The 16845-nt window shown below is 41.7% G+C and overlaps 1 protein-coding gene across 1 annotated transcript in view; it reads right to left on the bottom strand.

Annotated features, from left to right (window-relative positions):
• Positions 1-6294: 6294 nt before the first annotated feature.
• The window catches only part of NPSR1 (neuropeptide S receptor 1), a 61236-nt gene continuing 50685 nt past the window's right edge, over positions 6295-16845 (bottom strand). Inside the window, exons 6-9 of the mRNA XM_076332106.1 lie at positions 10838-10914; positions 8821-8910; positions 6512-6692; positions 6295-6388 (exon numbers count right to left, since the gene is read on the bottom strand). Of these exons, the coding sequence (XP_076188221.1) occupies positions 6295-6388; positions 6512-6692; positions 8821-8910; positions 10838-10914 (442 nt within the window). The remainder of the gene's footprint in view (positions 6389-6511; positions 6693-8820; positions 8911-10837; positions 10915-16845) is intronic.

The raw sequence follows: 16845 nt of genomic DNA, 5'->3' as shown, positions 1-16845 counted from the left end.
ACGCCTGAAAGAGTGACAGCATTTGACTTTCCTCTATGAATTATCCTACACCTATGGCATTTTATAAACACCGCAATGCCGAGTCACCTTTAAACTGTTATTCTGTTGCCATATCAAAACTGAGCATGCTTCTTCCACCTAACTGATGTCTATGCAAATCAGTAATTCCCCTGTCTAGGTTTTTAAAAACTCTCTTGGAATAATCCTTCTCTCCCAAATGAGGAGATTAAGCCATGGGCTCCAAATGGGACTTAGTGATATTTTCCTACTTGATCACTTTAAAGTCTTTTCTCACTCTATTGTAGCTTCATAAAGTACCTTTTAGCTTTTAGCATGATCAAGGGAGTCTGACTTCTCTTTAATTTTCTGTGTAATGCATTTAAGGGACCCAAATCCTTTAAGTCAAGGACACTTTGTTAATTAACGGCTACGAGAATTTTTCCCTTTGGCATTAGTCTGTGCTGCCCAGGAGGTGCAGTTTTCCAGTCACACCATGCATAAACGCATGCCCGACTACAGGCTCTTAGTCACTTCTTTGTAAAACCATAAGCACATGTGAAGGAGGTTGAGTGGCAACCCAGCTACCAGGCGAGCGGACCCAGGTTGTCCGCAAGCCCCCAGCGTGGCTGTAGGCTGCTGCTCCAACACGAGGCTGTCGTGTGAGACCAAACAGTGTGAGCCACAGTGTCCTGGGCAAAGAGGAGAGAGGATTATACTTCAAAGAGTAACGCTTGTATAACTCTGCTATCATCAGTATTGGTCTCAACCTGAAAGCTTGAACAGAAACAAAAAGGCCAGCTGCTACCTTGCACTTTTCTGAAACCTGTGATGTGAGTCGGTAAGGCAGGGATGGGGAGGGCATGCTCGTGCCTGAAAGTTCATGCATTTTTCCAGCTCCATCAGCTTGACTTAAGAAGATACTATCTCTCCCGATAAGTGTTCCCCACTGATACTCTTCATATTACATCTCCTCGCTGCACCATTGCAAAGGCATGGCCATTAGCATGATTCAAAATGAGAGGAACCGGCTCCTGGTCCCCTTGAAAAGCTTGCACAGAAAGTCTTGCCTTGCCTTGCATTTAGGTCTCAATAAACAGCCATAGCACAAACTAGGAGGGCTCTCTTATAACCAAAAAGCTTGTTCCTGACCCATGCAATAAGGTCTGGGCAGGCTGATCGTTGTATCTGTTGAATTTATTCAAATTTATTCATGGTGAGATTATTCCAGGGGGCAGGGTTTGTTGCAGATTTATCATGTGTTTTAAGTAGTTCTCTCCTCTCCCTCTTTTTCCCATTGACATCCTTGTATTAACAGGCAGCAGAACTACCCCTTTCCATTTTACCAGCCCCAACAAGCCGAAATCTGAGGTTGTTCTTTTCCGCATTCTTTCTTTCTCTTGTTTTGCACAGAATGGTCTCAACAGAGGGCAACAGTGGCACTAGCACAGCCTTAGCTCTTCTGACAAATGCTTCACCAGATACATATTGGGATCGTATTAGCCCCCTGACCCCACCGTCCGTGTTGTTGTCAGTAACCAGCCATTGTCTGTCCAATGAACACGTTCAAGGATTTCTTCTTTTCAGATATTTCCAGCTGATGAGCTCCCAATATATAACAGAATTTCTCGTAATTGAAGTAATTGATTATTAGCACACAGCGTGGTACATTTCACCACATTTCTGCTATTTGGGTTCTGAAGATCATCTAGTTCTTCCTATGTGATGCCTCAGACTCTGTTCATTTTTATTGAATTTATTAAAGCTGCTGAATTTTAGCCCATTTTCATTTGCCTCGTTTGAGTCTAAATTAACAGTTAAGCTTCTAATTACGTACCACTATAACCAACTCAGTCTGAGGAATCAGCGATGCCTATTTGTAAATTCATGCCTGTGTTTGTATGCCTAACCCTCTACCCCCATATTTTATGCATACTCAGAATAAGATGCCATCAAACATGATAAAAGATTATCTGATGAACCATTCAGCTATAATGCTTATCTAAATTGAGCGCTGTATAAAATAAATTACAGTTTGCTAAAGAAAATGAAACATATTTTACCTTACACTAAAAATTGCATTTACTCCCCAAATCAATCATGTTTCCCAAGGTTGATGAATAAACTAAAATCTCTGCTCCTGTAAGCACCAGGCTCTGGGTTGGCAGATAGAGACAGATAGCTTCTGCACTAGTTTATTTTCATCTGTGGAATGATTCCTCTCTTGAAAGAAGGCACTTGTGCCCACAGCGTATATATACTTCTTTGCTGTGCTTTCCACAATTTCTTTCATTTGTAGTTGTTCTGTTTCCATCAAGTATTTCTGAAGAGTACGTGCAGTCCTTGTGAGGGGTAAGGTGAAGTGGCAGGTAGCACGATGCCTTCTGGGTTCTTGTCTGAAACAAATCCAGACAAGCAGCGAGGTAGGGATTTCTGAAGGGACGCAGAACTTGAGGCATCTCGCCAGCAAGTGTATTCCTTGTAAAGAGAGTGCCAAGAGACTATTCTTAGTTATCTCTGGTCAGAGTTACCCCAAAGCACTCGTATCTTGAGAAATGCTCCACCAAAGTCACTTTGAAAATGTTCTTTTTTAGTTGAGTCATTTGTTCCTATGTTTTGAATAGGGGCCTGTGGTTTGAGAGAGGATTTTCCCAGTTTCCTGCATCTTGTAGTGTCAAGAAAATATGAAATCTTAGTAGACATAAAGCTTTCTGGTATTCAAATGCCATGGCTTGAACTAAAATAAGTACTAGAATCGCTTTTACTCCTTCTGCTTATGTGTCCTTCTTAGAGACTGCTGTCAGTAGGGGTCTGATGCTTGCAATAGCCAGTACTCTAAGAACGTATTGTGTAAGTCCACTTCTGTAATTACATTTATGTGCCTGATTCCCACTAAAACAATTCATATTTAAATGTCCAGGTAACTTGTAAAGTATGGACCTTCATTCATTCATGCCTTGCAAGTCTTAGAGATGTGTAAGAATTATTTTTTTTTGTTCTGTGGAAGACAAATCATCCTGTATCATATCAAAAGGTCAATTATTTTTCTGTGAAAGATATCTTTCAAAAAAAACCCCAAACCTACAAACAACCAGGCAGTGGTTACCTTTTTTTTTTGACTGATAATATCTGCACCTCTAAGCGCTTGGTCAGCAACATGCAGGAGGATGCAAAATGCTTCTATGTAGGCTTTTACTTTTAGAGTATACCTACCCAGTGATCTGGATGTTAAATTTTTCTGTCTTGCATTAGTTTTTTTCAAAGTAAAAATAAAAAAGGAGACAAATTTCAAAGGTAAAACCAAGATGAAAGACAAAATACTGCTTTACACTTTTAGCAACAGATGGAAATCTGGACTAAAAGAATTGAACTTTAAATTACATAAAAAAATGTCCAACAGCAAGTTAAATAGCTTTCTCATTTGGATTTTATTTGAAACTGTCACAGAAAGCACACATTTTCTATTATCTTGAACTAATGTAATAGTTTGAATAGTATCCTAGTCCTATGTTGTTTGATGTGACTTCTCTGAGGGATGAGTATCTGGTTTTTCATGCTTCCTGGTAATCTATAATCATACAGGACTTTATCAGCATACAGGATTTTATGTCCTAACAGTCATGCATACAAATATTTCTGGTTGCTGTGTGAATGTCAGAAGGATCTCACAGACGCATCTTGAAGTGTTAAAGCGAATGAAAAACACAGCTCCTCGTGGGCTGTCATGGATGAACCAGCTGGGTGCCCTCTTCTTCTTGTGTTCAGGCTCTCTATGGGCGTTCGGACCTTGACACCAACTTTTGCTACCTCTCCTCATAGGCCTGGGGTCTTTCGTAACAACTCTCTCACAATTAAGCAACTAAACAGTCAACAGAGGTAGAGCAAGTTGCAGACATGGAATAAGAGTAAGAAACTTCCTGGAGTCAGATGGAATTCCCGAAATCACTCTCCCAAGAGACAAAGGAGGGTCATGCAAGTGTTTTCCAGACTAATGGAAAAGCTCAGCTTTTTCTCAGTTTCTTTACAACAAAAGTTTTGGAGAATATAAAAAGGTAGTAAAATGCCATCTCTTGCACACTAAGAAAGCAGGATAGAAAATGAGGTAAATTATTTATTTCTGTCCTAAGTGCTTGGAAGGGATGCAGACAAAAGTGGTGTGAGGCCATTTAAACAGAAAGATCCTCATACGAGGAAGGGCATCACAATCATGTCCAGAGGAAAAAGGATATGAACAACATGTGAATGGTACATAATACAATAATGAATGAAAAAAAAAAGACTGTTTCTTTGAAAATAAATGGGTAATGACTTCATTTAAGGCTGGAGTCCTACATTTACTCATGCATATGCCTAATTTAGATGGGATAATTCATGTGGTGACCCCAGTGAATAATACGTAAATTTTAGTGGGATCGAGGCATATTAAATTTGCAAATCAAAGTACTGCTCAGAAATGTTATCTGATTTCCAGGTATTAAGTCTACGAACTCCATTAATTGTTCAAAAGTATATGTATCAGATGAAAAAGTTAAAAAACAAAATCTGTATCACTATGAGGCTTAAACCGAGCAGTCTACTTTTGTGAAAGTTATAATATGCCCACAAGAAAAAATTCTGTCTAGTTCTTATATACAATCTGTCCAAGGTGGCTGCTGTAAAGGCTGGTGTAGATTCATGGTTTTAATTAAGCTGTTACCAAAATTTAGACATAACAGAACTTCGTAATAATAAAAAGAGAAACCTTATTTATTTTCCTGAGAACACAAAGCCCCACGATTTTATGTATCTCCTACTTAGGAAAAAAGATTTTTTTAATATAGGTAATTATAAATAAATTTTATTGAGTTCTTGTTTTGCAGGAAACAAACTCATTACAAGGGATCATAATAATAAAAAAACCTGTTTACACTGACTCCACTTAAGTAAGAATGCAGTTGTTTTACCAAGAGGAAACAAACACACTTGCCATACAGCTGGTTAGAGTGTATTATCATACAAAAACTTTACGCTGCCTTGCGGTAAAATGAACATTGAAGTCAATACCGCCCACCCACCCACCCGCTAAACCTGCGTGAGAACGTTTCTCCTTAAACTTGAGAAGAGTGTGGTGGGAGGATGCCCCGAGGGCTGGGGAAGGGGATGCCCAACTGCTTGGGGCACTGTGCAGTGAAGCTCTGCCTGACGGCCAGTGGCCTGTGGACCCTACAATGAGTTTAAAAGACTGGACCATCAACAGATATTTTTTTCTAAATGTAATTTGAGTTTTATAGTTTCACACGGGTCTTCTGCCAGCTCTGAGATTGTCTAAAGATGTGTATGGTTCCCTGGGTGATTTAAGCTACATGGATGATTTACTTAGTGCATGAGCCAAGGAAATGCTGCTGTGTGGTGGCAAGATTGATCTGCGTTGATGAAGTGCCCTGGATGACAGCTCCCTGTAGGTGGAATGAGGGCAGGGTCCCCAAAAGACTGCTCAGGACCTTTGCCACAGAAGCACGTGAGGATTGGCACACCTGATGCACTGCGGGGTCTAGGAGGGACTGGCAGACGCTTCGTTAATACAGTAGCCCAGAAATAAATGACTGTCCGGATGTGTCGCGTGGCAACCCTGCAGGGAGCCTGGGATGCCACCGACACACCAAGGTAGGACAGCAGGGAAATAACACATGGGAAGGGGAGGACGAGCTGCAGGGACGGTGCGGCTGGGAGGACTGGTGTGAGCTGAAGAGAGGGGACAGGAGAGGTGGGAGGCAGTAACCCAGCCCTTCAGTCCCCTCTTCTCTGAGTGTCACTTCGTAAGTGGTTGGGTACGAAACTCAGATATAGTTACATAGAGTGACGGTGGTGTGTTCTCGTTGGAAAAGTGCCAGTGTTTTCATTTTAAGTAGGGATCCTGCTCTGTAATTACTTGTAAATACTCTTTATCAGTTACGTGAGCCATACAGTAGAGTAGATGGCTTTTAGCGACTCCTGAAAAATAGAGAGAAAACTGACTAGACACCATTTACATTGTTTTTTGCCATTTGGCATACATATATATTACAGCTTGCTTGAAAATAGAGGGCCAAGATGAGCCCTCACAACAGTGGCATGCAAACCACTTGGACTGAGTTTGGCACCAGCAATGTGCAATTGTTGAAGCTGCAGTGCTGATCCAAAACACGTGTGCTGCTCAACAGCAGCGAGGTGTGGGCTCTTTCCAGTCAGTGTCCATCAGCTCACGCTGCTCGGGGCTTGTGGGGGACCTCGCTTTCCATGGTACAGGTCCCAGCGTGGCTTTGCAGGGCATCGCCCACGCTAGATGTATTCCGGTTTGGACAGAACCTGCATCTCCTGCCCTCCATCACTCCTGTCCCGGAAAGTTCCCCCCAGCCTTCGTGTTCTTCTTTCCCTAAAGAAAAAAAGGAATGGTCAGAATTAAAACAGGTGAAAACAGGTAGTTGGTTTAGGGACTGTGCTTATGTGTTCCCTCCCTTCTTAGGGGATAGTCAAAGTGATGGTAAAGGAGCGATACTCGAAAGGGGGGCAGAGGTGGTTGCTGAAGAGGCAGTAGATGAGGGGGTTGATGGCACTGTTCAAGGCTGGCAGGTTCTGAATGATCACGGATGCGTAGAAGCGCTCTTTGGTCTCAGGGAGTATGTTGAAGTTGTCCAGGATGTCAAAAAGAAAGTAAGGGCTCCAACAGAGAACAAATGCTGGAAGAGAGACAGAGAGAGGAAGAGCTTGACTTCAGATAGTTTAGCTATTTAGGGAAGTAATCACACACGCAGAGAGAGACTGTCATAACACATAAATATTTGTTCATGAAAAAAAAAATCTCTCCCTATTCAGGGTCTTATTTAAGAGAATAACTATTAGATTGTGCTTTTATTTATCTTTATTTTTATTTTAATGCCTGTAAAATATATTATGTGTGTTCCTCTAAGTGTTTAGAGTGCTCCCTCTAGACATATCGAGGCGCTTTTGAGCACTACACAACACATAAAGGGTAAATAGGTAGCCAGTTAAAGCATCATAAGTTATAGTGAAGTGCTCTTTTAATGGTCCCCTCAGTGAGCAGCCAATCTAAATGTACACACCACCAAAGTGCCGTGCCGTGACAGCTCTGCCTATCACAGCCACCTATTAAACAAGGGCTCTAGACACCCAGGAGCAAGGAATGACACCCTTTTACACCACATTACAGCAGACCAACATGTCATTTGGCATGCTGGTTGGAGGTGCTGTGTATATGGAGCGTGCAGGAAGACTCTCTAATTCCTATACTGCAATTTGAGAGATGAATTTGGGGAAGGCAAGAGAGGACTGCATTGTTCATAGCCCCTGCTTTTGTTCAGAGGTGGTAGAAATAAAAAGGCCATAGGCTTACCTTTATTTGCAGACATAGGAAATTAATCTGTCCCTCACAAATTTCTATGTCATCTCCTTTCACAAAGGCTTTTGATTAAAGACTTACATAGGAACACTGGGACAGGCAGTTCACTCAACTAAGCCGTAAGTACCTGAGTTTCAAATGTACAGGTATCTGTGAAATCAGATGCATGATCTCTCCCTGGCCCAAATGAGACAGCAGAGTGACCCCATGCTTGCTTTCTTGTTGCAGTAATCAGTATTTCTTAGTTGGCAGTTAGCCGAGCACTCACTGAATGTGCAAGGAAGAGATAAACTCCCCTCCTGTTTTCTAGAGTAACCAAACCGGCAGTGCCTAAGCACAGATATCAGCAAAATAGCAATATGCATTGTCAGCATGTAGATCACAGCACTGACCACGCAGAACTTTAAGTGCCTTTAAAGAAATCCATGAATGTTAGGTGCACCCTGCACACCGAGAGATGCCGGGTACCTAATATTATCAAGGTCCTTTGAAATACTGAGCATCCAGGTGAGCTCTTGACGTCTGATGGCATTGTGATAGTAGTTGCTTCTGACAAAAGCTTTCTCTGATTGCCACGCAGAAAAGTTCAGATACAGAGAAGCTGTTCTTGGACTTCTGAAAAGCATGAATCACACCGGCCTCTCTCATGTCTGCAGACGCAACCGCTAAACAGTGAGCTAAGCACCTCAGTAGTAGCTATTACCACAATATCATCCAATCTGAATTTTGTGTAGCATTGGAAAGAGGAGCGATCTCTTTTTTTTAGCGGTAGGGGATGGCTGTCAGCCCTTGGGAGTAAATAGCTTCGGTCGCCTTCCTGCCTGTCTCTGGCAGCTAATCACAAGCCTTGTGTGACGCTGCTTTTATTTATCGAGATAGAATGTCAGACTCCTAATTCCATCAGAATAATGTCATCTCCCTGGGAGACAGAGGACACCTGCACTGAGTCATCTGCTGCCTGGTTGGGAAAGCAGAGCTCGTTCTTCCCACCTGGGCAGGCAACATGCTTCTGACATCAAATTCAATTGATCTGCATCCCTCACCTCTCCTTCCTCTCCCTTGCACTGCCCCAGCACCTAACATGCCGTACATAGTCTCTAAGCCTAAAAGACAACTCAGTTGCTAAGTCTTTTGGCAGCCTGGATGGGAAGGAGATGACCCCTTCCTTTGTTCCTTTTAGGCAATGTCCCTCCTTTACTTTCTTTATGCACATGAGGGGCTGTGCATATAATTTCATTTGAGGCTTATGTCAGAGGCCTAAAATAGGAGCTTATCAGCCAGAGGAGAGGGGAAGGACAAGGACAGAAGGCAAGTCAGAGGGTCTAACTAAAGCTCCTTCTCTGAGCCATCTACTGTACTTTATCTGCTAATGAGGAGGGAGCTGAGGAGGACCAGCTTCCTAACATCAGCATCCTCCCTAGCTACCAGCTGTGGGGCTTTTCACTTACCAAGGATAATTACGATGCTGTACTTGATCGCTTTCACTTTTGCCCTGGATATGAACCCACGACTGGTGTAGCCAGCAAAGGTTTTGCCACCTGGGGAAAGAACAGTTCAGCTAGTGAAAGAGTAGGGCTGCTGTGTGGATGTGTCAGCACATACCTCTGCAGGCAGGACAGCGATACGTAGCCCATCCTTCCCTGGTGTCAGGCAGGGGCTCAGTAGTTCCTGAAATTTGGACGCTTGCAAGCCTGCTCGAGTTGGACGCTCAAAACCTGAGCCACCCAAAATCAAAAGGGGAAATGTAAGCAGAAGAGATCTTCCTGAAGCATTGTGGCAGCTGGGTAGTCCTGATCCTTGACACTTAGTCAGGAAAAGCACTGCATATGCGCCCAACAGTATCAGTCTAATAAAAACCATGGGCCATCACGGCTACAAAAATGCAACCAGAGTGGTGTTATAGGAGACATTTTCTGAAAGGAACTGGCAGCTATAATTAAGAAAAGAAAAGAAACAATCTGGCAAAATAGACTACCTGTTCACTTTTAACTGCATTTCGGTCAGAAGGATTTTGAAAGCTACATACTTCATTTTCTTAACCTCTTACTCTTTTTGATGCTTTGGATAATCAGTCATACATTTTACTCTCCATGTTGACTCAGTAATGAAATATGAAATGCTGTTAGACTAGCTTTTCAGATATGAAGTGTGGCTTGAATTGAGAAGCAAATTCTGTTCAGTCTCACACCAAGGCTGGTTGATCTAATTTCCTCTGAAGTAACACAAATATCTCTGAGAATCAATTTCTGTATTTGAATAACAGTACCAGCATGATTACAATAATATGCCTGATTTCATTATTAATGTCAATTTGCTGTTCATGTTACTTGGTCAGAATAATTAGGTTCACCATAGTGAATACACAAGAAGGTAATTTTTTATCAAAACATCTTTAAACACTTGTAGTCCAAACTTAGGGCTGGAATTTTGATTGATGTAATTGGAAATAACTCTGTGTACATGACTTCTTGCACCTCTTATAAAAACAGCATATCAAGGCTGTGTAATTTGTAAAGAAAAAAATGTAAATAAAATGAATGTGGGCTTGTTATCAGTGAAACATCCCATGTAGATGCTTGAAATTAGTCCATATGTAATATTAATGGAAATCACCTGGTGACTTATAAAGCAGAATGTATCTCCTGGATGAGGAGAATGATATTTTTTTCAAGACTAGTTAATACTGATTTTGTCATGAAGGCAGGACCATTAGAAATCAGTCCTGCTCAAGCATAAGGATATCTGAATATGTGCAACATCACATTAGGACACTTCCTCCTGTACCAGACATGATCCATGATCCTGCTTCAGGCAAGTACCAGCAACTTGGTCCCTGTGGTTTGATGTGTTTCCACTCACCACTTGGCTGCACTAACTGGTTGTGTGCTCTTACAGTTGTGTTGTAAAACACATTAGTGTAAATGAACATACTTTTCTTCATAACTAATAGGAAAGGCAGCTGCCGAGTGCAGATCTTGAAATGATGTGTGCACTTTGCCAAAATAGCTCAGAACAGTCCAAAAATGTTTATGGTCTTGGGGTGGAAAGCTCAGCTCATTTATGGCTTTCCGTAGCCAGGAATTTCTGAGCTTGACCAAAATCCAAACTTGCAAGGGCATGTGAAAACACAGCAAAAGTGTTATCTAAGTATATGCTAGAAAAAAATTATTCTGGAAATGGGCAAAGTTCTAGGAATAGGGATTCTAACTTCTAGAATAAGGATTTTTTACTTTTTAATTGTTTTCTTGCAGATGTTTTCCATCGTTTCTCTAAAGGGGATTTAGTGTCAAAGGACAGAAGGTAAATAATATAAAAAAGAGTTATGAAGGAGCAATTACAGAAACCCCATTCCCACCGCAGTGATGGGGGCCCAACGCGACACTGCATGTCAAGGCATTCCCGGATTTGGGGGGACCAGCCAGATTTGAATCACGAGGCTGGAGGCACATGTGTGCTGTGACTCACCAGGGCAGCTGGATATGATGACAGCCTGAGCTTTGCTCTTCATCCAGATGGTTCGAATCACGATTGAGTATATGACGCTACAGAAGGGAAAGAGTCATTGGTATTATGAGGCACAGAAAATTTAACTGACATCCCAGTTATTTGTGCTCTATGAATACACTTATCTATGTGTAAGGAGCTCATAGGGATGATGGGACTGCATAGGAATAATAATGACAACAACAATAATAACTAAAATACCACTCTCCTGTAGTAATTTTCAGAAGCAGATCTGAAGAGTTTTCACCATGTAAGTCATTAGCGTTGTCCTGGCTTTGCAGATGTCAAATCTGAGGCTCAGAGGAATGCAGTGATTTGGCCAAGATCTCACAGGCAAGAGCTCATTGGGGATTTTGAGCTAGCTGAGGCCAAATCTGCCTGGGTACCAGCCCCAGCACACTAGCCCTGAAATGGGAGAAGCAAGGGGAGGGACCTGGTTTTGCTGTGTGTACACTTCTGTTTTGGTGTTACTTTGTGAGTATGAAGCCGACAAATAAAATGGTACCCTGGGGAATTTGACAGGGGCAAGATCCATGAGAAATGCAGTTAAAAACCGCGGTGCTCACTTTAAGGTATCAAGGTCCTGGGACGGAAATCAAGGAAGACAGAATTATCAGGTAGGTGGGAGGAGTTAGATGATTCAAGGCCAGATCCACCACAATTTGCATATTTAGAGGGGGATATACGTATACTTTTAATGGGAAAGATGAAAAGTGCCCTAGTCCACAATGACCTCAGATAGGTATGACCTTTCCCTAGGCGATAACAAATCTGGAATAGAATGTTAATTTATTTATTTAATATAGAATAGGTAAAAATAATTCCTTCAAGCTGAAGACCTGTTTGAACCCACATCCTGGATGAGGATGTCACCTTTTCAGCACTTTACATAAAAAACCCCCGAGGCCTTGATCTGTCTGCCTTTTCTCCTGCAAGCATGCATAATGTGCAGCTAAAATCACTAAGCAACAGCATACTTTTGACCAGTGTTTTCCTTTTTAATCTGCTAAAGAAGACAAAAATAATTTAAAAATATTTCAGCTAATGCACTTGGGTTGCCATGTTTTCCTGATGTAAAAACCAAGCACCATAACCGAAGTCGTCATGTACTGTTTGCAATATACCACAGTGTTTTGGGGGGCCTGGGCAGCCTGACCATTAATCGCCATAAACCTTAGTGGTGACTCCGTGAAAAAGGTGCAAGTAGGGAGATTATTTCAGGGTGTTTTATAGAGACAAAAACGTGTCTTACTATCATGTGGTTTATTTTTACTATCAGAAGAGACATTATTCTTATTAGAGCTTTCAGACTGATACACGAGCCTTTCCTACAGCACCCTCAATTCCTAGACACGCTTGCAAAGGCAGTATTTGTGTGCCTTGGAGGTTTCCTTTCTGTGGAAGTTTGAGCCATCTGGTTTCCAGGCTCAATAGGTGAGAGCTGGAAATTCAACGTGCAAGTCCGAGCTGTGCAGCAGAGCAGTAGCGTACTTGTCCAGTGAGGGTTTTGCATGCATCTGCCATGGACTCCAGCTTGCCCTCCTTAATCCCTTCAAAGGTCCAGCGTGGCTCCCAGCTGACTTGAATTTTCCTTTTATCTCCTGGCTTTTCAAGAACCTGTTTATTTATCAGCTGGTGCACTTGAGAGTTCCTTTGTACTTTGTACTGACAATGGTGGAAAATTCACGTATCATTTCTCCTTTGATTGTTCCAACGAATAAGAATGTATTGCAATGATAATTGTTGTCATCTCAAGAAAATTTCCAGCCAGCTCCTAAAAGTCCTGTTTCTATTTTCTCCCTAGCCTGCTATCTCTAGCCTGACCTTTTTATCTGCAGTTGAAACAATATCCCCTCTGAGGCAGACCTGCATGTGTCCAGCAGGACACACTCAGCGTTGCCTAAGCATCAGGACAAAGGAATCCATAGTCAAAATATTCAGACTCCCTACTTCCAGCTAAGGATTGAAATACAAAGTCAGGCTCCTCACTTGCTTTCCCTCCGACCCCAGAAATCCTGCCCTCTTGGCTGCAGAGTCTGGTAGGAGCATCCCTTTCACCAGATGCAGTTACAGCAGCTCTCTTCTTCACTTGGCATTTCACGTATGAGATTACATGCTGTTTCATTTGAATCCTTAATTTTTAGAAGTCCAGGGGAAAGTTTAATTCCTGATTTAATCTGGTGGCTTCTAAAGTGCTGCCAACATAGTGGATTTGTACTAGTGTTCATCTTTCTTTTCTCTATAGCTGGATCCACTGGAGCCTTCCTTATCGGGAGGGGACCAGAGGTGGGGTAAAGCTGCTCAGGGTGGGTGTCAGGAAAGACGAGTCACTTGTAATGCTAGGTACACTTCCCAGCAACTGTTTTGCCAGCCACAATTATGCCTTTATGCTTTGATGTCTCTGGGACTCCAGATCTTATTAGCACCTAATCTTCCCCCCCCCCCAGCTATGCTGACATGGAGCTAAGAAACTGGAGTTTCCAGAAATGTGTCACCCAAAGCTTAAGATCATAAAAGGCACAGAAATAAAAAGAGAGTACTTATGGAAGAGAAGTTGTATTTTTCTTACAAGGGAAAAGCAGGTTTTTTTCAGAATGCATTTGTAGCTTCTGTCTTTCTGTTAAAGGTGGCTGGAGGAGGACATGGTGGCTGGTGACATCTCAAAGGGTGGGAAGAAATTCCCACTGGGTGGAAAATGAAGTGGCAGATGAGCAAAGAGTACCGGGGGACAGATGACAACTGGTGTTCAGAAGGACAGGAGGGTGTTCGGCAACGGTCTGCACCATTCTGACCGTATGGTAATCTCTGTTTCCTTCCTCTCGACATCAAGCTACTCAGCCTTCACTGCCAAGAGGTAAAAGCACACCGTACACATTGCCACAAACCTCATTTTCCAACACATGTAACATGCCTGCATGCTGCTTGCTCTTGTCTCCACTGAAAGCAGCTGGTGATGTGACGTACAGTTTGTTAGGTCTAGATGTTGTCAGGTTTCTTTGTGTCTGTAAGTTTGTAGTGCGCCGGTCTTCCAGCCCTCACTGGGGATCCTTGGCAGCTACATAAACATGTGCTGTAGTCATTTTAATGCATACTATGATACTAAAATACTATATGAGTTGTTGTGGCCCATTATTTGCAGGTGAGAGACTAAAGAAAGGGAAGAAAGAGCTCAGGTGGAGTAGTCAAACCTGGATGGAAAAATAATCCAAGCCTTTTTGAGAAGGAGCTGCTCAGGCTTTGAATACCACAGGATAGAAAGGACATGCTGTTGATCTGAAAACGCAGTGATTTTTCTAGCCCTATTAAGAGGCATATCTGGAGGGGTGGCAGGAAAATACAAGAATATGGTTCAGACTGTGGATGTATCTCAGCAAATTAAATTCGTTGCATGTCCAAAAGCAATTTAGCTTGATCCAAATTCTGAAGGACTAAGATGCATGTTCATCGTAGCATGTTATTAGTTAATGGTGTTGTTTAATATGACCCCATTGGTAATTACAGCATTCTTTTGTTCATGTAAATAACTAACTTATGGTTAGTCACACAAATGCTACCATGAACAGTCCCACTCCGTCTTTAGTTTTAATTCATAGATCGCTTTTGTTTTGGAAAATAAAATGTCTTCTGGTAAGGCAACGTGTTATTATTAATAATCATAAGAGTTATTGATCTGCCCACTCTTTAAACAGAGATTTTTATTTTTTTTAAATTAATGATTGCATTATGATAGCGTCCCACCCAACCTCAGTATTTACTAGTAAAATGAGCCTTTACCATGGCAAAAAGTACATTTAAGCTCCCTGCTAACTGCTTGTATTTATCATCCAGCATTGCCTATTGTTCCTTGTACTTTATTTGTGTAAAGTGATGCAGCTGCATTATGTTTTATGGTAGCTAATTTACAGCACTATTTATCCAAAGACAAAAGGCATATGTAACATCACCTGAACAAACCATTGTAGGCATGCATAATGGGTAAGTTAATAGACGGGCAGATATTAGAACATATGTGCAAGATCTAGGCTTTTTTATTTAGAAATGGAAATCGCAGGCAAAAAGGATTGTGCTCACTGAATCAAGCTCAAAAAATGACCTTTGGTATTTTTATTAATGGTATTTTTATTCCCTTTATTTGATTCAATTCAGACAAATAGCTTTTATTTAATCTATTTTTTATTTCATTGCGATGTCTTGGGTTTAGTTCCGTATTTTTCCTTTTAGCTGATTCTGTTTTTTCTCTTCTAATTATTTTTCTGCTGCTCCAAAGCAAGTGTTCTCTTTGGAGTTTTCATTTTAAACAGCAGATGGATATTTTTTCCTCTGTGCTTGAAGAGCAACTTTTGCAATTTTTTTTAACCCGAGTTTGGAATTATATTAGATAAATGCCTATGTATTACATTTATCAGGTTAAAATATAAAAAATATATCTGGCAATCGTGAATAACAGCTAAAACGACTCTGAATTTCTGGATACTCAAGTGCCAGATTACAATTATGGTTTGGCACAGGGCAGCAATACAGAATAGAAACCCAGTAGCTCTCCTGTCTCCCCATCACAGGACCTGAGGGGCCAAGGTGCAAATATTTGCAAGAGAGATGTCTGTAATCTTGATTTGACCCATATTTAACCTCTGTTCAGCAACACCCCAGAGATATTCAACTATCACAGCTACTGTTTGAGCTGTGATACTGCTTGGCATATCTTGGTGTAAGAGAAATGGCTTTGGTTATAGCTGATGACACTTGTCCCAGAACAGGAGAGAACTAGTTACTGCATGTTGCCTAACTAATTTTTCTAAATTTTGGGGGTTTTGGTAGGTTGACAATATCAACTAAGTCTAAATAAGAGGGAAGAACAGGCCAAATTTTTAAGCGCTGTAAAGAAGAACCTGATGCAGGATCTGTAGCTCTCCCTGACCGACACTGAGACAGTGGGGAGGAGGGGAGCTTTTACATGAAAAGAACAAATATTCTTCCCTTTTCTCAGCTCTCAAAGATAACCACACACTTGGGTTAAAAATCTAATCAGAGCTTTTCATTCTCTTTTCATTATTCAGGTCTTGATCGTCTGTATTATAATCAGATAAAAAACTCACCACAAAACCACGAGCTGTTTGATAACTGATTGCTGATTTTCCAGTTGTGAAGAAGTGGTGGGAACAGACCTACCAAGTATTTAAATCTTTCAGGGCTGTTGCAGTTTTGTTCATAGATTGCCTTTTTATATATACGTTTTAAAAAAAGGGACAGATTGTTGTTTTCTTCTGGTTCGTGTTTTGGCTTGGAATCTATAGGGTTTTCTCACACCACGTCTGGGGGATTGGCTTGTCGGTGGAAGGGTTTTCCAGGCTTAGCATAAGGTTATCAGCTAAATAATTAATTCCACGGGCTGCAGTGTTATGAATAACACAACTCCTGTGACTTAGTTGAAGGCTGCGTCAGGAACATGTGAAATCAGCTCTGCCGAGAGAGCTGAGGGGTGGATGAGAGAAGCTTAAAAGATGATGGTACCTGGACTGTAGCAAGTGAAAACCGCTCAGCCAAAGCGGCGTTATCTAGTGTGGAATTAAGTCCTGCACCTGAAAAGTAAAATTTTATCCTTTGTATGCACTTCGGATGAACTGCGCCAGAAAAAGTGCTGTCATCAGTGAACTGCTTTGCTCTAGAGGTTAGGTTTTCAGCAGATTCAGGCGGCAGAACTAATTAAGAATTAACTCCACCAGCCAGTGTCCCACTTTGCGTCAGGCACCTGCCATGCAGCTAAATGAGTGCTTCGGCAGAGAAAATAAAGTAGCTGCGCAAACAAAATGAATTATTGCAGAAAAGGTCTTATTCTTTCTCTGAGTGCACCCTGTCTCAGTTCCTCAGTAAGTGTGGTGCGTGCCTTGGCTTCTGGTTTACTCGTATTCCCGGCTTCTTAGATACCGATCCTTGACTTTTCAGTCACACATTTATGGATCGTCTCTCCA

This window comes from Aptenodytes patagonicus, chromosome 2 (assembly GCF_965638725.1).
Source record: "Aptenodytes patagonicus chromosome 2, bAptPat1.pri.cur, whole genome shotgun sequence".
NCBI lineage: Eukaryota > Metazoa > Chordata > Aves > Sphenisciformes > Spheniscidae > Aptenodytes > Aptenodytes patagonicus.
The sequence above is the reverse complement of the archived record's forward strand: the minus strand, read 5'-3'. Positions and strand labels throughout refer to the sequence as shown.